Below are 18,446 nucleotides of genomic sequence, written 5' to 3'. Positions count from 1 at the left end.
GTGTTGGAAATTCAATAAGAGCGGTGATTATAGTGTTAGATCAGGGTACTGGTTGGCTTGCCAGACCTTTAGAGAAGAGGAAATTATCTTAGCAATGATGCTTCCTTCTATCAATGTGATTAAAAATCAGATCTGGAAATTGTTGGCTCCTCCTAAGTTAAAGATCTTCATTTGGAAGGCAGTCAATGGAGCACTACCAGTTACGGAAAGATTAAACTCTAGAGGTATGCACTTAGACGCTCGTTGTGAAACGTGTGGGATGGAAGGCGAGTCTATCAACCATCTGCTGTTTCAGTGTTCTTTTGCTAGGCAGGTTTGGGCAGTTGTAGGGTTTCCCCTACCAGAGAATGGTTTCGACAACAGTTCGATTTATCAAAACTTACATTTGGTTTTTTCCATTTGTAAGAATGTTCAGTTTTTCTGCAGATAAGAAGATCCCTTCCTTGGATCTTCTGGCTCCTTTGGAAAAACCGCAATAACATGGTCTTTGAAGGTAATGTTTTCCTGATCTCTGATTTAGTTAAAAAGATCAGAGAGGATGCGGAAGAATGGTTTCAAGCTCAGGAGTTAAATGAGAAGGAAGAACGGAATAGTCAAACTGTATTGCCAAAGTCTCAGCATTGGAAGCCGCCAGTTAAACCGTGGGTAAAGTGTAATGTAGCTTCTTCTTGGGACAAAGATAAAGCTATAAGTGGTGTGGCTTGGGTTCTGAGAAATTCGGAAGGAAGACTTCTGCTCCATACCAGACATTCCTTTGTGTTGATAAAGTCAAAAGAGGATGTTGCATTGCAAAGCAGTTTGTGGGCAATGGAAAGCATGAAAAGCTTACATATCCCGCGAGTGATCTTTGCTTTAGAGAATGCAGAGTTAGAAGGAGCGACGAATATACCTTCTGCTTGGCCAAACTTTAAACTTCAAGCAGAGAAACTGTCGGTGGCCCTGTCCTTTATTCCATAATGGAAAACAATCTTTGAAACAATAAAGGCTAACTTGGGTGCCTTCTTGTTAGCTAAAAGTGTCACAAGTGGTGAACGATCACAATCATATGTAGCCCAGGGCTACCCTTTTTGGTTACAAGGAGCTTTTGTATCTGACCAAAGCTTTATTTAGTGGCTTTGGCTCCTTGTTGTTGATTGTTTTGGTTCCTTTTTGTAAAGTTTGAAACTTTCAGTATTAATATATGGAAATCATTCAGACGAAAAAAAAAATCTCTCCATTTTAGGCACATTACTTTGCTTTTCTCAAGAACAAGCACTCCATCAGTGTTTAAAGTCCACTTTGCCCTTCGGATCTCACGTCATTCGCTCATCGCTCTCAAGTCTCAACGCATTTCAACCGACGAGTTTAAACTGAAATTGGGGTTGGCTGTTTGAGATGACCAGAAACACGATGAGGTCCAATGAGTAATTTACTGTTTGGGTTCTCTATTTACAAATCTATTATGGTTTAGTTTTTTATTGATATCTGCAATTCTCGTCATTGATGGATCACCAGTTCTCTAACTTATTTGCAATTGCTACCACCTTCAAATGCAGTTTCCAGAGTTGTCGGATATACAGTTTTCTCCCCCCCCCCCCCCCCCCCGTCACGTATCTACCGTCTTCACCACCACTTGATTCACGCTCATTTCAGGAGGACAAAATGGTCAACAAACATTATATTTTCCACTAATATAGTTGCTTTTTAAGCAAATGCCGATTTTCGAGTCAACGACCCAAATAATGCCTACTGCAATAATAAGCTCTAATTATTAATAAATTAGAGATCTAAGGTTTAGGATTGGAACTTGTCTTGTAAGGTGTAATTTCACCAATTTATCTTAATATAATTCAGTTGACCAGAAACAAATCTTGGGTTTAAAATCTAAAGAAGCTCGAGATAGCTCTTACAAGCACTTCTATGGTCATGAGTCACGACCATTATATAGTAAACTAAAAAAGATTTTAGAATTTGATTGGTTCATGTTCCAACATCTTTTCCGATATTCTTCCTAGAACTCATATTCCTTTAAGACCAGCCTTAATCAAAACTGTAAGAATAAGTTGGTTTGTAGACAATAGGATTGTGGAGTGTAATAAAGATGCTCTTGAAGAAGTGTTTATACACTTATACATGAGGATATTCCATGATTTTTGCTACGATATATAATGTAAAAGATTGTTACAACTAAAATTGTGACAAGTCAAGCAAATATTCTGTAAAGTGGCTATTGGGTGATCAGTGTGATGATAATGTTGGAGTAAGCTTGAAGATAGGCTGAGTTAGAAGCTATCCTAGCTATAGAGAGTTAGGATTAGTCGGTCTAGGTCTATCTCTCTATATAAGGAAATGCAAGGGTTCGTGCATAACTTATGAGCTTATGAGAAATTGAGAGATTAAGAGACTGAGAAATTGTGAGAGATTAAAGTTTTTGAGTTATTTTTCTGAAGTTTAATAAAAAGAGGCATTTTTTGTACAATCTTCTGTGTTCTTGATATTTCTTTTCTAAATATAGAGATGAAGCTTTCTCCTCACAGCCCTTCATTAGAGGGTTCAAGCCTTTGTTTAAAAAGTTTTGGATACTAATTTAGACAAATCCTAAATCTATGGAAAGCTCTTACTAACGTTTTGGTTGCTATATCCAATACTATTAAATAAGTCGAAGTCAACCAAAGAAGCTAAATGTTTTCCTGGTGAAAACATTTATTAGGAATGATTGGATTACAATATGATGGAATCTTCACTGCAAGCATTACATGATAATGTACTAAAACGTCAAAAATGGAGTTCGTTTGAATGCAAAATAGAGGTTTGAAGTGACTAATTTGAATTTTGACTAAATTAACGTCTAATTGATCATATTAGAGGTTAAATAAGATTCTCAACCACAAATGTGTCGAGTCGTGCCATGACAAATCAGACCGAATTTAAGATTTGAAATCTGGATTTGACATTTTGAGAAAATGGGTTTAAAATTTATATGTTTATGATCAACTGCCCAAGATCCACTTCAAATTATGTTGTTAATTAATTCAACAAAATATCTCCTCTCTGGACTGGAAAATGAAAAACGGACATGGTGTTTTGATCCTTAATTAACTCTTGTCATTCTCCATCAATGCTTATCGCGATATATGATATATCTCCTATTTTTCTTCTTTTACGTAAGTCATCCAATCTTGTGCAACATATTGCTACTATCTTTTGATCTTATATGATTATGGATGTTTGCAAATATTAGAAGAAGAAGTAGTTGTATTTTAGAAATCTTACCACTTTAAAACCATCACACTATACAAGGCGTTGGAAGATTTAAGGAAAAGATCCAACGTCTCATGTATATATATTAGTTCTCTTCACCTATTTACAAAAATCCGAAATCTAATCAGATAGATAAAATGAATAGTAGAGACAAAACATCTCTCTTTCCTTAAATCTTTTAACGCCTCGTAGTGTGATGATTTTCTTATGATAAGATTTTTTCATGATACAACTACATTTCTTCTTCTGATTTGCAATAACCAAAATTAGGAGCTCAATGCACACTAATGATATATTGCATCTCATGTTTGATGACTTAGAAAAAAGAAGAGAGAAGGAGATATGTTGTTTTCGATAGAGTTGTTAGAATGAGAGGAGAGACTCACTTCATATAGAAACTAAACCATTTGCCCAAGCAAAATCACAACATTAACAAGAGCATTGATGGAGAATTAGAAGAGTTTAAGAGGAAAATCACCATATTCGTTTCTCAGTTTTCAATTTAAAGAGCAGATATTTTGTTTTATTAGTTAACAACATAATTTAAGATAAATTTGAACATAATTTTGTGGGATGTAATTAAGCCATCTACCAAATCTCAAATCCAGAATGTTAAAACTCCTAAATTCAGCCCGACACAATATGGCTTGATGCGTTTTTGTGGTTGAATATCTCATTTAACATCCAAAGTCGAAGACCGTCCATTTGACCTTTAATCAAATTTTAACATTTTCAAAATAGCCACTTCGAACTTTCATTTCCTATTCAAACGAACTTCGTTTTCGACATTCTAATGCACACCACCGTGTAGTGCTCGCAAAAAAAAGGGTCGAAATCACCAAGTTCCAACCACTGTCTGAGATGTGTGACTAAAAAGAGTCAATCATGTGTTGTTTGTTATTCACATCCCCCACTTGACTCAGATCGTGCATAGAACGTTTCTCTTCGAACCATTGCAATTTTTTTTGCTACATAAAAAAACGAAAAAAAAAAAAAAAAAAACCCAAGAAGTCAAATAACGATAAACTAGTGGTGTGACTACTAAAAGACTCATAACAAAAGAAAAAAAAAAAAACTCAGCTACGGATCAAATCCGAGATCTCTTCTTCTTCTTCTTCCACTTTTGTTGCACAAAACCCTAGATCCACACAACAATGGCGGATGAGAAGAAATCGAAGCAGAGACATCGAGTCATGGTTCTCGAATCCATGTATCCCGTCGTCGCGCTTATGCTTATACTCGTAGCTTGTGTCGAGCTTTGCGATGCCGCTACTGTTGTCGATGTTTATCGTCTGATTCAGTACGATATCTCCGGTGTACCGTTCGGTTCCCGTTTCTCGTCTCTTAATCATCATGCTGCTTCTCTTAGCTTCCACCGCGGCGCCGATCTATCTCGTTCTGTACTTATACTTCCTCTTCGTGAGCTTGATATTGGTTTTGTTCAAGGTTCGATTTGGATTTTTTTTTTGTGGATTGAGTTGCTCAAATCGGACTTTGATTTCGTTTGGTTAAGGCTTTTTAGATTTGTTTACATAAACGTTGCAGATTACATCTCGCAAAAGCAGTCGCTTGGTGGATTGTTGATTTTGCTTCCTCAGACGTTTAGGCCAGGGAACGTTGGTGGTGGAAGTCAAAGCTCTGAGAATGATGGGTTTAGGAACTTGTTAGCTCAACTTGAGAAGTTACTCGTACATGGAAACATACCTGTGAGTGTTTTTTTTTTTTTTTTTATATGTGTTAATTTAGTTGAACAGTACCTTGCATAGCTCTAATAGTGGTAATCAACTGTTTACTCTTTCAGTTTCCTGTGTACTTCGCATTTGAGAATGAAGAGACTGATGCTATGTTGGCTGATGTAAAGAAGAATGATGCACTTGGTCAGCAAGCTACTGCGACTACAGGCGGGTTAGTTGTTAATGATTATCCGGATTTTTTCAGTGAGATGCTGTAGTGATTTTTCCTTCTAGCAAACAGTTCTGTTACAATCTAAGTATAACAATGACGATGTGTGACTTCAAGATTGGGGAGGCTACGTATTAAATGCTTAGTCTACTAGCACATTTTGTCTGTATAGGTAGATGCTTAAGCTTTATTGAACTGTGTATCAATATTTGAGTATGCTCATTTCAGTGGAATGCTTAGTGATAAAAAAAAATATTTCAGAATGTATGTAAACTATCTATCTCTGTAACTATTTTCAGATATAAGCTTGTGATCTCTGTATCAGAGCCTAGGAAAATTGCATCTCCTACCATCACAAACATTCAGGTAATGCATTGAATTTAATAATTCCCGTAACTTTAATTATTAGGTAACTTGGTTTTGGGAACCTCAGCTGGCTATATTTATGATGAGTATAGTTGGCATGACAGCCAGTAGATACTTAGGTTGTTAAACTCTATTGGCCTGGTTTGTGGTAGCATGAATTACTGCATCCTACAGTCCAATTTTCCTGCAATACATCATTTTTGCTTTTATCATTTTTATAGGAACAGTTTAAGCTCAACCACTTTTCAGCAACAATGAATTTGGTGTGCACTTACCTCATGTGTAGTATCATTGAACCTAGGTTAAACGTTATTACTTCTTATTTTTGATCTGCCTGCTCCTTGTTAGTTACTCATTGGATCTGGATATGTGCTCTCACGCTCTCTTTCTCTATCTCTCTTGTGCTGTTTTTTTTGTGATGTGTGACATACGAAAAGTCTGAGAGGATTTAGTTTGTCTGTAGGGATGGCTTCCAGGATCAAGAGCAGATGGAGATTCCAACCAGCTTCCAACAATTGCTGTAGTTGCATCCTATGATACCTTCGGAGCAGCTCCGGTATGTATTATGAGTAGTGGATCATCTTACTATTGTGGTAGTATTAAGTATGTACCTGACTAAGTTGTGCTTGTAGGCATTATCTGTTGGAAGTGACAGCAATGGGAGTGGGGTCGTGTCGCTTCTTGAAGTGGCTAGACTATTTTCCATTCTGTACTCAAATCCCAAGACAAGAGGAAGATACAATTTGCTTTTTGCACTAACATCTGGAGGACCCTACAACTACGAAGGAACTCAAAAGGTAACTAGACCTTACTATCTTGATTCTAGTAAAACCATATCATTCCAGCATTTTTTATTTGGCGCATTTGCAATTTTGTTGGTATACTTTATTAAGAATCATATCTTCTGCAGTGGCTGAAGAGCCTTGATCAAAGGATGCGTGAGAGCATTGATTATGCCATTTGCTTGAACAGTGTTGGCTCTTGGGACAACGAACTATTGATCCATGTGTCAAAGCCTCCAGATAACGCCTATATAAAACAAATTTTTGAGGTAAAAACAGTGCATGAATTTTTGCAGTGACTAGCTATTACGATGGTTCACTGGTTAATGGATGCATTTCTGCAGGGCTTCTCTAATGTGGCAGAAGACTTGGGTTTTCAAGTTGCTCTGAAGCACAAGAAGATTAATATCTCTAATTCACGAGTGAGTCGATATTCCACGTTTTGAATTGATGCAAATGTCGAGAGTAGTTCTTAGTTTTGCATGCTCTTTTTCGTCTTGATCCCAGAAATCATAGGAGTCCAATTGATTGTTAGAACTGTGTTGAAATTTTGATAGTCGGAATTTCTCTCTCATGATTTGAAAATTATAATGTTATGCCTCAGTAAAATTGTTAGCTCCAGTAAGTGGCACTGCTTTACATTTTCAAGTGCTAATTCTTTATAATAACATACCCTTTGCTGGTTGAACAAAAAAAACCTACCTTGTGCTTAGTTAATTGATATTATTTTCGCTTTCTTTAATTATCTTCTCATGCAGGGTTATTTGAGATGTTTGACTATGCTATGTTCTCCGTCCGTTAATTGATTTTGCTGTTCATCACATTAGACCCTTTCTGATTGAATTGTGCTGCTGAATTATGTAGGTTGCTTGGGAGCATGAACAGTTTTCAAGACTCAGAGTAACTGCGGCCACTTTATCTGAACTTTCAACTCCACCTGAGTTACTGGAAAATACTGGAAGTCTGTCTGACACAAGGTAGCACTTGCAAAACAAATCATCTGGTTTATGCATTCTAACGACCTATCTCGGTGTATACTTTTTTTTGTTCTATCCATCAAGAATTTTCACTTCAGACTAAATATGACGATGCTCTTTCTGCAGGAAATTGGTGAATGAAGATGCTATCATTAAGGGTGTCAAGTTGGTGGCTGAAAGCCTTGCGGTAAACCAACCACTCATCTTAAGTGCTTACTTCTTGTTCTGTCGTCTATTTGGTTGGACGAGAAAATGTCATACAAGTACATGAAACGTTGCAATTTGTATTCTTGTTATTTATCCTGATAATTGACTTAAATATTTATTGACTCCTGCAGAAGCATATCTATGGTCACCAAGGAAAAGACATTAAGATTTTTGCTGATGATAGTAGTTTGGCTGTAAATCCCTTCTATGTGAGATCATGGTTGGATCTTTTGTCACAAACCCCTCGGGTGGCACCGTTTCTCTCAAAGAACGATCCATTAATCATGGCTCTGAAGAAGGTATATCATCTATTTCTCACCATGTTATGTCATGGCTTCTCTTGACCACATCATATCTGACAATTGTATATGATTTCTGGTGTTAACTACGTGTGATACCTCTTGGCAGGAACTTGAGGATTATACAGCTGAAGTGAGTGTTCAACATGAATCTTTAGACGGAAGTTTCACCTTTTACGACTCAACAAAGGCTAGCCTTAACATATACCAGGTACTTTTAATATTAAATAAGATTAGCTTTGGTCTTGTGATAAAGAGGGCCTCTCTCATTATGTGAGAAACTCACAAAATCCAAATCACATAACATTTGATCAAAGGCTTTACTTCCTCGGAGGTTTTCTTTTCGTTGAACCACAATTTGATGTTTGTATCTGTAGGTGGCGAGTGTAACATTCGACTTGCTCTTGCTTCTGGTGTTAGGATCATACTTGATAGTGCTTTTCAGCTTCCTTGTCATCACAACTCGGGTAATTATAAAGAACTCGTTTATCTCTAGTACGGGCTGTGTTAACTATAAAAGCAAATTTAACAGGGGTTTTGTTTAAAATGGTGACAGGGTTTGGATGACTTGATAAGCTTATTTCGCCGGCCACCTTCCCGGAAAGTGAAAATGGCATAATTTTTATTTTCTTCCTTGCCGGTAACTTTATATTCTTCTCATCCCTTTTCGTGGCGATTCGCTCTCAAGATTTTGTTTCGTGAGTCGTTAGAATTCGAATTCATGAAGAATTCGCAAGAGAACAAGCAGAAAGAAAGATGAGTGTTGGAATGAGTTTTTGGCCCCCCCTTCGACATTTTTGTTTGGTTGTAATGCCTCTTTTTATCAGCGATTGGCTTCTTATTATTTTGCATGGGCGGCAAAGAAAATAAGATCTAAACGTTGTAGTTTTTCTTCTTTGGTTTAAATCATAGTTTATAGTACCAGTTAGTGCACGCAAAAGTCAAAACAAAAGCCAATGCAACTCACCATGAGTCATAATTAGTACAGTTACGAATGTTCCAATATCCCTTTAAGGAAGTGGTTAGATCGAAAGTCAGATTTTCTTGTAACACAACAAAGGTTGAAATGAACAACGTAATGTTTGTATTAAAAAGTGTAATGCAAATGCTGACTTGAGCATGGGAGGAAGAGACATAATGAGCTAAAGAATTCACAATGATTCTCTCCAGAGATTGACCTCTTCATCTTATAGGTTTGATGGGGAATGATCTCTTCCTCGTATCGTATATGAACGTCGGGTTGAGATGTCTCCGAGATCTTCTCTTACACGTGCCGGTTGTTTCACCTTCATTGTTTGATTATCAGAACTGTCGAGATGTCTTCGAGATCTTCTCATATAAAGTACAGGATGTACCGAGATGTTTCCGAGATCTTTTCCTCGTATAGGAACTGTCGAGCTCAGAAAATACCGAATGGTGATCCCGCATTTGTCAGGATGACAAAATGGACAAGCTTTGTTGGACTGAGATTGAAGACGAAAGGGCTGAGCTTTCAAGAGTAACAAACTGTTTTTTATTTTAATAAAACGGACTTTTTGTTGGGGTGGAGAGTGCGAAGCCTGGTGTACTAGCAACTGTTGTCAATAGGGCTACTGGATAAGTAAGACCGAGAAGAATTAAGTCGTATCATACGCTTGTCGTACCATAAGCGACTAGGGTGGTCAGTTTAAATGCTAGTGGTTAGACTTAGATACGCTGAAAATAATCTGCTCTACTTTGGAAACAATTTCATTTGCTGATGAGCTTTTTCAGTTTTGTTTTTATAGACAATTCGCTTTGAACCCAACCTGGTAACGAACAGAAAATCCTATTGAACTTCCAATTTTTCATTCACCATCTAAAACTTTTTACACCGACGAACTAGAGAGATCATAATGAACTATTAATATTTCAACTTAGGAAAATATAATTTGACTGGAGTCGAAAGCAACAGAACAAATTGCAAAAAAGCAGACAACACAAGAGGATTAGATCCGGAAAAAACTGTCATAAATATTGGAAAAACTATTTTCTCAAGTAGCACATTACAAAAAGACTCTTGTATAAAAATTTAGGCAGAAGAATATATCTAGCTCTCTCTCTCTCTCTCTCTCTCTCTCTCTCTGTCTCTGTTCTCTGTTCTCTCTCTCTCTCTCTTTCTATCTTCCACTGAATATAGAACTTCTCAAGCGCACAAGAACTTAGAAGAATAATTATAAAGTTTCCAGCCGAAAAGTATGTACAAAGGAAGAAGATTGTCTTTCCCTTTTCTTTTGTTCTTCTAAATCTAAGATTTCAAAGACACCGAAACAGGGGAGACTAGAGAGACCTCTCAGTTCAGTTTGTGTTGGATTTGACGGTGAACTGAAATGAGAAAATCAACGTACGAGGGTCCACCCGATCCCCTGTCCTCTACCATATACGATTGGAACAACATATTTCCTGAGAGAAACAAGAGTGCAAGACTGATTACTCTCTGCTATCCGAAAAATTGTGCAAGGATAATTGAATTTATAAGTTAGCTATAACTCACCTGCTGGATCTCCTTTCTTGCACAATTTAATGCTGTAGAGGGAGAGAACACAAACAGAGTTAAAGGTTAGAACGGTACTCACTCCAGGAGAATAAACAAGATAGTGAGACTTTTAAGGTACCGTAGGTAAGAACTTCTTTGTCCCCTTATTTCATTCACCACCTCATTGAACTTCTTTGATAGCGGATTGTCATACTGTTGCAGCACATACTGCGAAGAAAACATAGTATCATGTTAAACAGGTTTCACCAACTTAAGAAAAGTGTTTCATCTTTCATCTTCTTAATAATGTAATAAGTAAAGTATGTTGAAACAATCATTTTGGAGCGTTAAACATGGGATGAACAAGTGATTCATGATCTATTAGTGCAGTATCAACAATTAGCCAGATCCTACAGAATATACCATGTGCTAAGATGGTGTTTAGTTTACCTGACTTGGAATGTCAGCAGCTGACCGAACATCAAAGAGCTTCTGTAGGATATCTGAATTTACTGATTCCCCAATATATACCAAACCATCTTCACCGTTCTCAAGGAAAAATACTCCCTCATCGCTAAGGTGTTCACTTTGTAATGGGATGGGAGAAGGAACCACATTTTCTTCATTATCCTGATATATTACCAAAACTTTTGAAATAGAGAAAATTAAGGAATAACATTACCGGAGCTAAAAGTTTAGCTTCATACCTTTGCATCTAGGTCATGAACAGCAATCATCCTTGGATAGACTAGGGGGATAGCCAAAGGAGTAGACAATGAAGACACATGGTTTATCCAAAATGATCGGTCATCAATTCTACCGTCCGCTCTTAACCCCACACCTTTTGTTAAAGCTGAAAATGATAAAAAGTTAGATCACAAGTTGCATTGAAATATGGACAAAACAAAATACAAGCAAGATTAGTATCCGTAAATCACAGAACAGGATTAAATACATCCTAATGAAATGTAATAAAACAGACAATTACAATTCAATGAAAAATTGCTCTCGAATATGACAAGTATCAAAGATGTTACAATGTCTCAAAAGCCACATGAAAAGCAGCAAAGTTGGCAGAAAGGGAGGACAGCCGTACCTAAAAGCTTTTAATGCAAGCACAAATTTCTCTATTTGTAGATTAATATCCCAAATAATTCTAAGGCAAGAATCAGCTTTTGATTCAAAACAAGGCATAGAAGATGTCTTGCACAAGGGGCAAACCAACCTAAAAAAGTTGCAAATTTTTTTGTTTCAAATGGATTGCAAGTGACAAGGAAATACCGAGAGTATATAGTGGCAAAAGCTTGAGTGCTTCAGGAAGAATAAGTTGTCCGGTTGATGTAACTGTAGCGCAGAATTTACGATAGGAATGTAGTATGGTGATGCAACTATTAGTTGCTTGCTCTTTTACCAACGGAAGTGCCTTGGAAGGAATATCATTAGCCGCTACATAAGAAAACAACATATGTAAATAATATATTACCCTGAATGGGTTTTTGTGCTAATATCATTACATGGCTAGCAGTAGAATACGAGCCAAAATAAAAACACCTACCTTGTTTCAGCATACAAGCAAATTGGGAATCTAGGTCAGCTGAGCGGAACAAGTTACTGAGCATGTTTGTACAAGGGAGTGATAAGTTAAGAACCCTAATTCTTCTTTCTCCAGATATGGTGGTATACAGAAGGGCACACTGAAAACCAAAGAAAAATCATAAAAAGAGCGTAAAAAGCTTTGTAAAATGATACAGTTTACCAACATTTCGGCAAAGTAAGATCTTGCAAAAAAACTATTTTTAATGGCTAATTGACATGAATACAAAGTAAACCTGAAAACCGCATTCAGCTCCATCTTGTAGTTTGTCATCATGCTTTAACGTCACCATTACAGCTTTGTCACAGTCAATCTGCATGGCACTCATGTCTCGTCAGAAAAAGAGACAAATTAATACCAAAGTGCTTCTCTAGGTAAACTTGCAGAAAAAACAAGTGTTTCCCTCTTGACTAGTATTATAAATTTTTAGGTAAAAAAGCAACATAAATATTCTGTAGACCCAAAACCACAAAAGAGAAATATTCATTTTTTGTACTGACACAAAAAAAGACAACTAATCGTAAATTTTAAGGAGGATGCACCCACCGCAGGTAGATCAATGTCAGTTGGTATGCGTTTACAGAAGTTCCCTGAGTAATCTTGCACTTGAATACCCTACAATAATCAAGAGGGTATTCATCAATATACCGTCAAGCTAAATTTTGACTTAGACAGAGCTCTCTGCCACAAAACATTACCTGACTGCATCTGACTCGCATGACAGCCTCAAAACCTTGTGGCCTCGTAATATTCCATCTAAGATCGTTGTATAACTTGGGGGGGTCTGAAAGAGCTGAGAAAGGGTAATAGCAATAAACCTGGAAACAATTATAATGGAAAGTAAAAGTCAAAACATTGAGCTCAAAGTCAAGATCCCCAGGAAGTCGTATCCAGTAAGACAAAATTTCACAGGAATTTAAGAAAGGGTGATGCACATGCCACATTAATACAATAGGCATATGCTTCCTTTTTTTGTCGAGACAATAGCCACATACTTCCATGCGAAAAATAATATATTAAGTATAGAGACAAGATCCACTCTGTTAATAAGTATACTTATTGAACTATGTAGTTATATATCACTAATGGAAACAAAAGCAAGTACTTGTCGACTAAAAGAATTAGCAATACCCTGAAAGGATAAAGAATATTTAAATCTACCTGTCCTCCAGTTGTTCTTGGGATGTCAGAAATTGAAGCCATGTCAACATAGGCTTGAGTTGTGATAAACAAATCTACGCAGACCTGAGACATGTCTGGATGCATTAGAGGATAAAACATTGCAACAACTAAGAGAACGAAAAACGCAGTAGATGATTGATATGCAGATGGAAACACTATTGGTAATACTTTTCCCACATAGATCCATTCTGGTATACCTGGTATTCAGCAAATTCAATAGCCATGGTCCTCAAAGTTTTTTCTGCTGGTTGTAGTAATTTATGGGCCTCCTGAAATCATATTAAAGAGGATTTACTTTGAGTAATGGCACATAACAATCTCAGGAACAGATGCCATTCAAGTTTCTCAGCAAAAGAAAACCAAAGAAATGCATTTTAAAAACTATTTACTTCAAGACCTTTAACGCATAGGTCAGAATGCACTATAAGAAACAAATGCATCTGTACCTTTTCACCCGCAGAGGCGTTAGCTCTACCATCGGCCTCTCTAGAAGAAAGTGCTCCAATGCCAACAGAAGGCAGAACTATGGAAGAGATGGTAATCATATCATTTAAGTTATACAGGTACCAAAGAGTAGGACAAGTAAGAAGAAGAATAATCTCGTACTAAAAAAAGATACAAAATCATCAAGGTGCGTAGATATATTTCAGGTGATTCAAGATATATTGATGCATTCCAAGTGATTTAACACAAAAGCATTAGTCTGATGGCCCAGACATAATAAGTAGCAAACCTGATTGAAACACCATGAGCTTTCCTCCAGTGCTCTTCATAGCTAAGAATGCGGCCTAGGAGGAAAAAAAATTTGTAGATACGTTACAATGGCATAAAAGAGAGAAATAGACCTAATTTCCATCATTTTGCCAAATGAAAACTGTGATTACACTGAAACTGATTCAAAGAGAGTCTTCAGTTTGCTACATCACCAGCCCCATTGGCAAATTTACCCACCAAAACCAACTTAATTTCCTTTATTATTTTCCCAAATGATTAATTGATACTAATTAGTCGCCACGTAAAATTGAAGATACCATCTAACCGCAACCGATTTATACTTAAGCATTTACATTTGGCAATCGCATACCTTAACTGCTGCACCAAAGGCAGATTCAGGACTCTTACTTTCCTGAAACATGGTTGGGATACTTTCCAGCAAAATCTCTAGGTGTTGACGGCACTGAATTCCAGTAGAATAACAGAGAATAAGAAAGAGATTAGGAATTGACACTGTAAATAATATTAGCAGGGCACACACAATGACAAGAGCTTACCTCAGATAGCTGAACAATGACATCTGTTTCTAAAGGTGTATACACATCTTGAACATCAGGAACAATGAGCATCAGCGGCTGCATGTAAGCAGAACAAACAAATTCACATGGGAGTCAGCAAAACCTTATCCTAACAAGAAAAAGAGTACTCATTCTTGAAAGCTAAAGTAACAGAGAAGTGGCATTCAAGTGAGGGAAACAAAACAGTATAAATTTATTCATCAAAGTGACAGAAATTAATTCTTTGCCGCAAGATAACATCTTCGCATCTATGATACTAAAGGAAGAAAGGTCTCCGCAGAAAAAGATAACTCCATTTGCCCTTTTAAATAGTTTGACATAAGGAAATAAATAGCATAACAAATCACCTGCTGCAGTGCACGCTTCAAATTATAAAAGTGAATTGTTGAGTCAAATGTGGCAATTCCAACAAATGTCCTAGGGCCTTCCTGCAAAATGCATACAAGACTTTCTTAAAATAATGATAGAACAGAACATGTCTAGTTAGAATCTTAACTCTAGTTAACATATCCTACCCTAATTTTCCAACTCAGCCGTTTAGAAAAAAAAAGGAAATTAAAATTTCATGTCTATCATTGGAAAGAGCGAGAAAAATTACAGGAAGGTCTGAGAGGACTTGCTGGATTGCACCGCAAGCAGCTGCAGTTGCACCTGTTTGAATCGCATTCATTGAGACATCAATGAGGAAGAAATATACTGCTGGCATTGGATCTCGTACCTGTAAAAAAGATACTGATATTATCTCCACCTGGTTTCAAGGGACCAATTTCGCATTACCAAGAAATTATAAGAATCATACACCCTATTCCAGCATAGAAACTCAATATCTTAGCTCAAACGAAAAACTTAATTTTCAAGGGTAGTTCTAAATCTGTGGATCAACATTGGTAAGAGGTGTAGCAATAATAGAGAAAACACAATTTCTGCCTTAGTAGAAGTTCCCATCTTCTGAAAACATATGAATACGAGTACTGACTACTTCGTAAAAAAAATTTGGTATATTGTCTGATAGCTGATAAAAGAAAACTGACATCTGAGTACGACATCACAGAAATTTGGCATAAAATTCTCAGAAACATTCACAAACTAACCATATATTCTTTTGTAGCAACAAAGTCAACAGTTCCCCTACACAGCTCAGGCCTATCATCAGCATCCCTACGTCTACCATCAGGACCCAGATTACACTGGTAGTCACGAGGAGTCTCATCAGTGTATCCTGTGCAAGAAAGTTGAGGAAAATTGACCAAAAAAATATTCCACATTATCAAAATCCTAAAGTGATTATGATGATAACAATTCAAAGGAGTCCAAAATCTAGGTGAATTCCAAATTTACATAATATTTCTTTGAATTTTTAACTTAGTACCTACTAGCTACTATTGCACCTGATATAGCAGTAACTCAATATCTATGGCTTTTATATACAGAAACAGTAATATTACCACACAAGTTACAAATGAACTTCCTTCCTTGGTCAATGAATTTCATGAAAGGATTCATGTATCCCTTACAACGTGAACATCTAACAGGGCCACTCTCACCAAAGTCCACAACCTGCTCAATAATATAGCTTCATGTCAAAATGAATTTTTTTCTATAATTGTTAGATCCTATACTCAACTGGTTACTAAAAAAGGCTGATCAACAACACAAGAGAAGACAATAAAATATAAGCAGTACAAACAACGAACATCATAATGCTTTAAGTGGTCAGAAAAGGGAGTATGTTAAAGAGTTTAATGTTACTTGAATAGGCTCTTCAGATGGATGAGAAAGCGCCATTGGTTGGACTATTAATGCCAGTTGCATACCAGATGTAGATAGAAGATCAACAGTACATGGGATCTACGGATACAGGGAAGCAAGGTATCAATATTAAGGTCAAGGGACACAGTAAAACAATACTTGAAACACAAAGAATTACATTTGGCTCAAGACATTTTGCTTTACAATTACCTGATTGATTGTGCATCGCATGTAACGCGGGCTGCAATTTCCAGTGTCTCTAGTAATATAATCAACAGTAGTGGGCTTCAAAAAGGAAAAGAAAAAAAAAGGAGATTCAGGGGAAATAAATAGCAGTTGTACACTCTCGCTTAAGGTCAAATAGCCATTTCCAAAATTAGAATTATATGACATACTGGTGGAGGATTAGCTTGATTCTGCACGCGAGTTTCATACACGATTGGACTGGAGCTTGAACCTGGCCTTGGTATCTGATTGATATCAATCTTTGAGGGGCTAGAGACAGAGGTCATTGATTGATTTGGCATTGGACCCATGCCATACATTGAACCAGGAGTACCAGGAGCAGAAGGTATCTACAATTTTTCAAAGTTGTAAAGCAATCATAATTTCACACATCAGTTGTGAAATAGAAGAAAGGCAAAAATCTAAAGATACTACATTAATTGTCTCCTATTCTATTACTAGGCAGAAGGATCCATAACTTAATATTGTTCGCTTCTGGAAAGATCCACAACACAAGTCACATCAAGAATAGGTTTAACTTTCATATCTATAAGACATCGCATTTTTCATCAATTTATACGTCGATTGGACAATTACTGCTAGACAAGAACATACATCATGAGCTTCAGTAGATGTACCTGCTGTGGTGGTGCTCCATAGGGAAAGCCTCCAGGCATGGGTGGTCTGCCATAAGGGGCACCAGGAAAAGTTGTTGGCGGAGGAAGTGAATGAGCAGGAGGTGAAGATAATGGTGAATTTCCTGAAAAAGGGCCTGCAATAGGAGGCTGTCCATAGGGTGGCGGTGGAGCCATCATAGGACCACTTGGGAACTGAGATCCTCTAGGAAATGCCCCCGGACCCATCATCGGAGGAGGAGGCCCATTACTCAACGGACCGCCAGGCATGCCAGAGGGAGGAGGGCCATTACTCAACGGACCACCAGGCATGCCAGAGGGAGGAGGGCCATTATTCAACGGACCGCCAGGCACGCCAGAGGGAGGAGGCATGGACATGCCAGGTCCCATAGGTGGAGGTGAACCAAAACCAAAAGGGCGAGCTCCTGTCGGAGGAGGTGCAGCTACACTTCCTGGTGGACCTGAAGCTGGGAAACCACCAGGCTGAGGAAACGACGAACCACCACCAATCAATGGGCCGGTCGATGGTCTAGAGCCAAATGGGGGATGATTAGAAGGCGGAGCAGCGGGTCTTCCTCCTTGAAAATTTGATGAAAACCCACCAGGCTGCGATACCTGAAGAGGCCCACCTGGTCTAGCCATCGCAGCAGGAGGAGGAGGTCCAGGCCTAGCCATTGGAGAAGGCCTTGGTTGTTGTTGAACCCCATAAGAAGGTGCTGATTGAGGAAACGGTGGTGGTGACTGACCAAAAGGGGGTGATGGTCTAGGACCTGAACCAGGCATAGGAGGAGGTGGCCGGTTCATGTTCAAATTCTGCATATTAGCAGCTAAAGAATTGGGGTTTCCTTGTGAACCAGGGACGAAATTAGGAGGAGGACCAGAGTTTTGAGGATTGTTAGGTCTTTGTGCTCCTGGAGGCACTGGAGCAGCCATGCTTGATTTTTACCAAACAGATCAACAAATCCAATTCCACGTACGTTTACGAGTTTACAAATCTACGAAACCAAATCAAAGATCATCATCATCAACAACGAATGCAACAAAAACAAACAACATCAAATTCCACAATCAGCGAGAAAGCGTAAGCGATCTATGATCAGAAATCAATTTAAAAAAAAAATTGAAGAAATCGAATTACCTGTAAACACGAGAATCCTCGGATCTGTGACAATGCGAAGAAAAAAAAAAGATCAGATCTGGAGAATTCGTATTGAAACGATTAGGGTTTAAGGGAGATCAAAGAGAGCCAAATGCAACAAAGATCACGAACCTGGAGAGATTACGAGTGATGAATGTACCGGTGAGTGAGAGAGAGAGGAAGGAGAAGGAAGAAGCTACGAGGAGGAGGCCTTTGAAGCTACTGTATATAATAATATAAAGCGTTTTAATTGAAACAAGTAACGGGTGCGTCTTATCGAACCCGTGGTACTTGATACAGATCCGGTTTGATATAGAACCTGACGATCGTGAGCTTTTTTTTTGCTAATTTTAGTCCGGTTCGT

General features: G+C 37.7%; 2 protein-coding genes and 1 long non-coding RNA gene across 3 annotated transcripts; 2 read left to right on the top strand and 1 right to left on the bottom strand.

Moving 5' to 3' along the window:
- The first annotated feature begins 1,134 nt into the window (after positions 1-1,134).
- On the top strand, positions 1,135-1,848 carry LOC147938140 (uncharacterized). The gene is made up of 2 exons (XR_015567384.1): positions 1,135-1,394; positions 1,536-1,848. It is a non-coding gene; the product is annotated as an uncharacterized LOC147938140 (long non-coding RNA).
- Positions 1,849-4,139: 2,291 nt separating this feature from the next.
- On the top strand, positions 4,140-8,697 carry LOC104710895 (uncharacterized). The gene is made up of 14 exons (XM_087464154.1): positions 4,140-4,686; positions 4,786-4,946; positions 5,042-5,145; positions 5,442-5,508; positions 5,972-6,064; positions 6,141-6,305; positions 6,419-6,559; positions 6,635-6,712; positions 7,155-7,267; positions 7,394-7,454; positions 7,606-7,773; positions 7,883-7,984; positions 8,151-8,240; positions 8,330-8,697. Exons 1-14 carry the CDS (start codon positions 4,395-4,397, stop codon positions 8,390-8,392), a joined length of 1,698 nt encoding a protein of 565 aa, XP_087320280.1. The 5' UTR covers positions 4,140-4,394; the 3' UTR covers positions 8,393-8,697.
- Positions 8,698-9,740: 1,043 nt separating this feature from the next.
- LOC104710896 (protein transport protein SEC24 B) lies at positions 9,741-18,446 on the bottom strand. The gene is made up of 26 exons (XM_087464153.1): positions 18,215-18,446; positions 18,083-18,106; positions 16,948-17,939; positions 16,480-16,659; positions 16,295-16,369; positions 16,085-16,183; positions 15,781-15,892; positions 15,427-15,554; positions 14,934-15,053; positions 14,683-14,763; positions 14,315-14,392; positions 14,128-14,220; positions 13,777-13,831; positions 13,490-13,566; positions 13,241-13,312; positions 13,023-13,106; positions 12,560-12,679; positions 12,408-12,476; positions 12,097-12,174; positions 11,823-11,961; positions 11,549-11,713; positions 10,975-11,120; positions 10,718-10,897; positions 10,407-10,495; positions 10,286-10,317; positions 9,741-10,194 (listed from the first exon to the last, which is right to left on the bottom strand). The coding sequence occupies exons 3-26, from the start codon at positions 17,875-17,877 to the stop codon at positions 10,085-10,087; spliced, it is 3,312 nt and encodes a 1,103-aa protein (XP_087320279.1). The 5' UTR covers positions 17,878-17,939; positions 18,083-18,106; positions 18,215-18,446; the 3' UTR covers positions 9,741-10,084.

This window comes from Camelina sativa, chromosome 9, assembly GCF_030686135.1.
Source record: "Camelina sativa cultivar CO46 ecotype springtype chromosome 9, ASM3068613v1".
In the NCBI taxonomy this organism is placed as follows: domain Eukaryota; kingdom Viridiplantae; phylum Streptophyta; class Magnoliopsida; order Brassicales; family Brassicaceae; genus Camelina; species Camelina sativa.
This window is presented reverse-complemented; position numbering and strand designations above follow the sequence as displayed.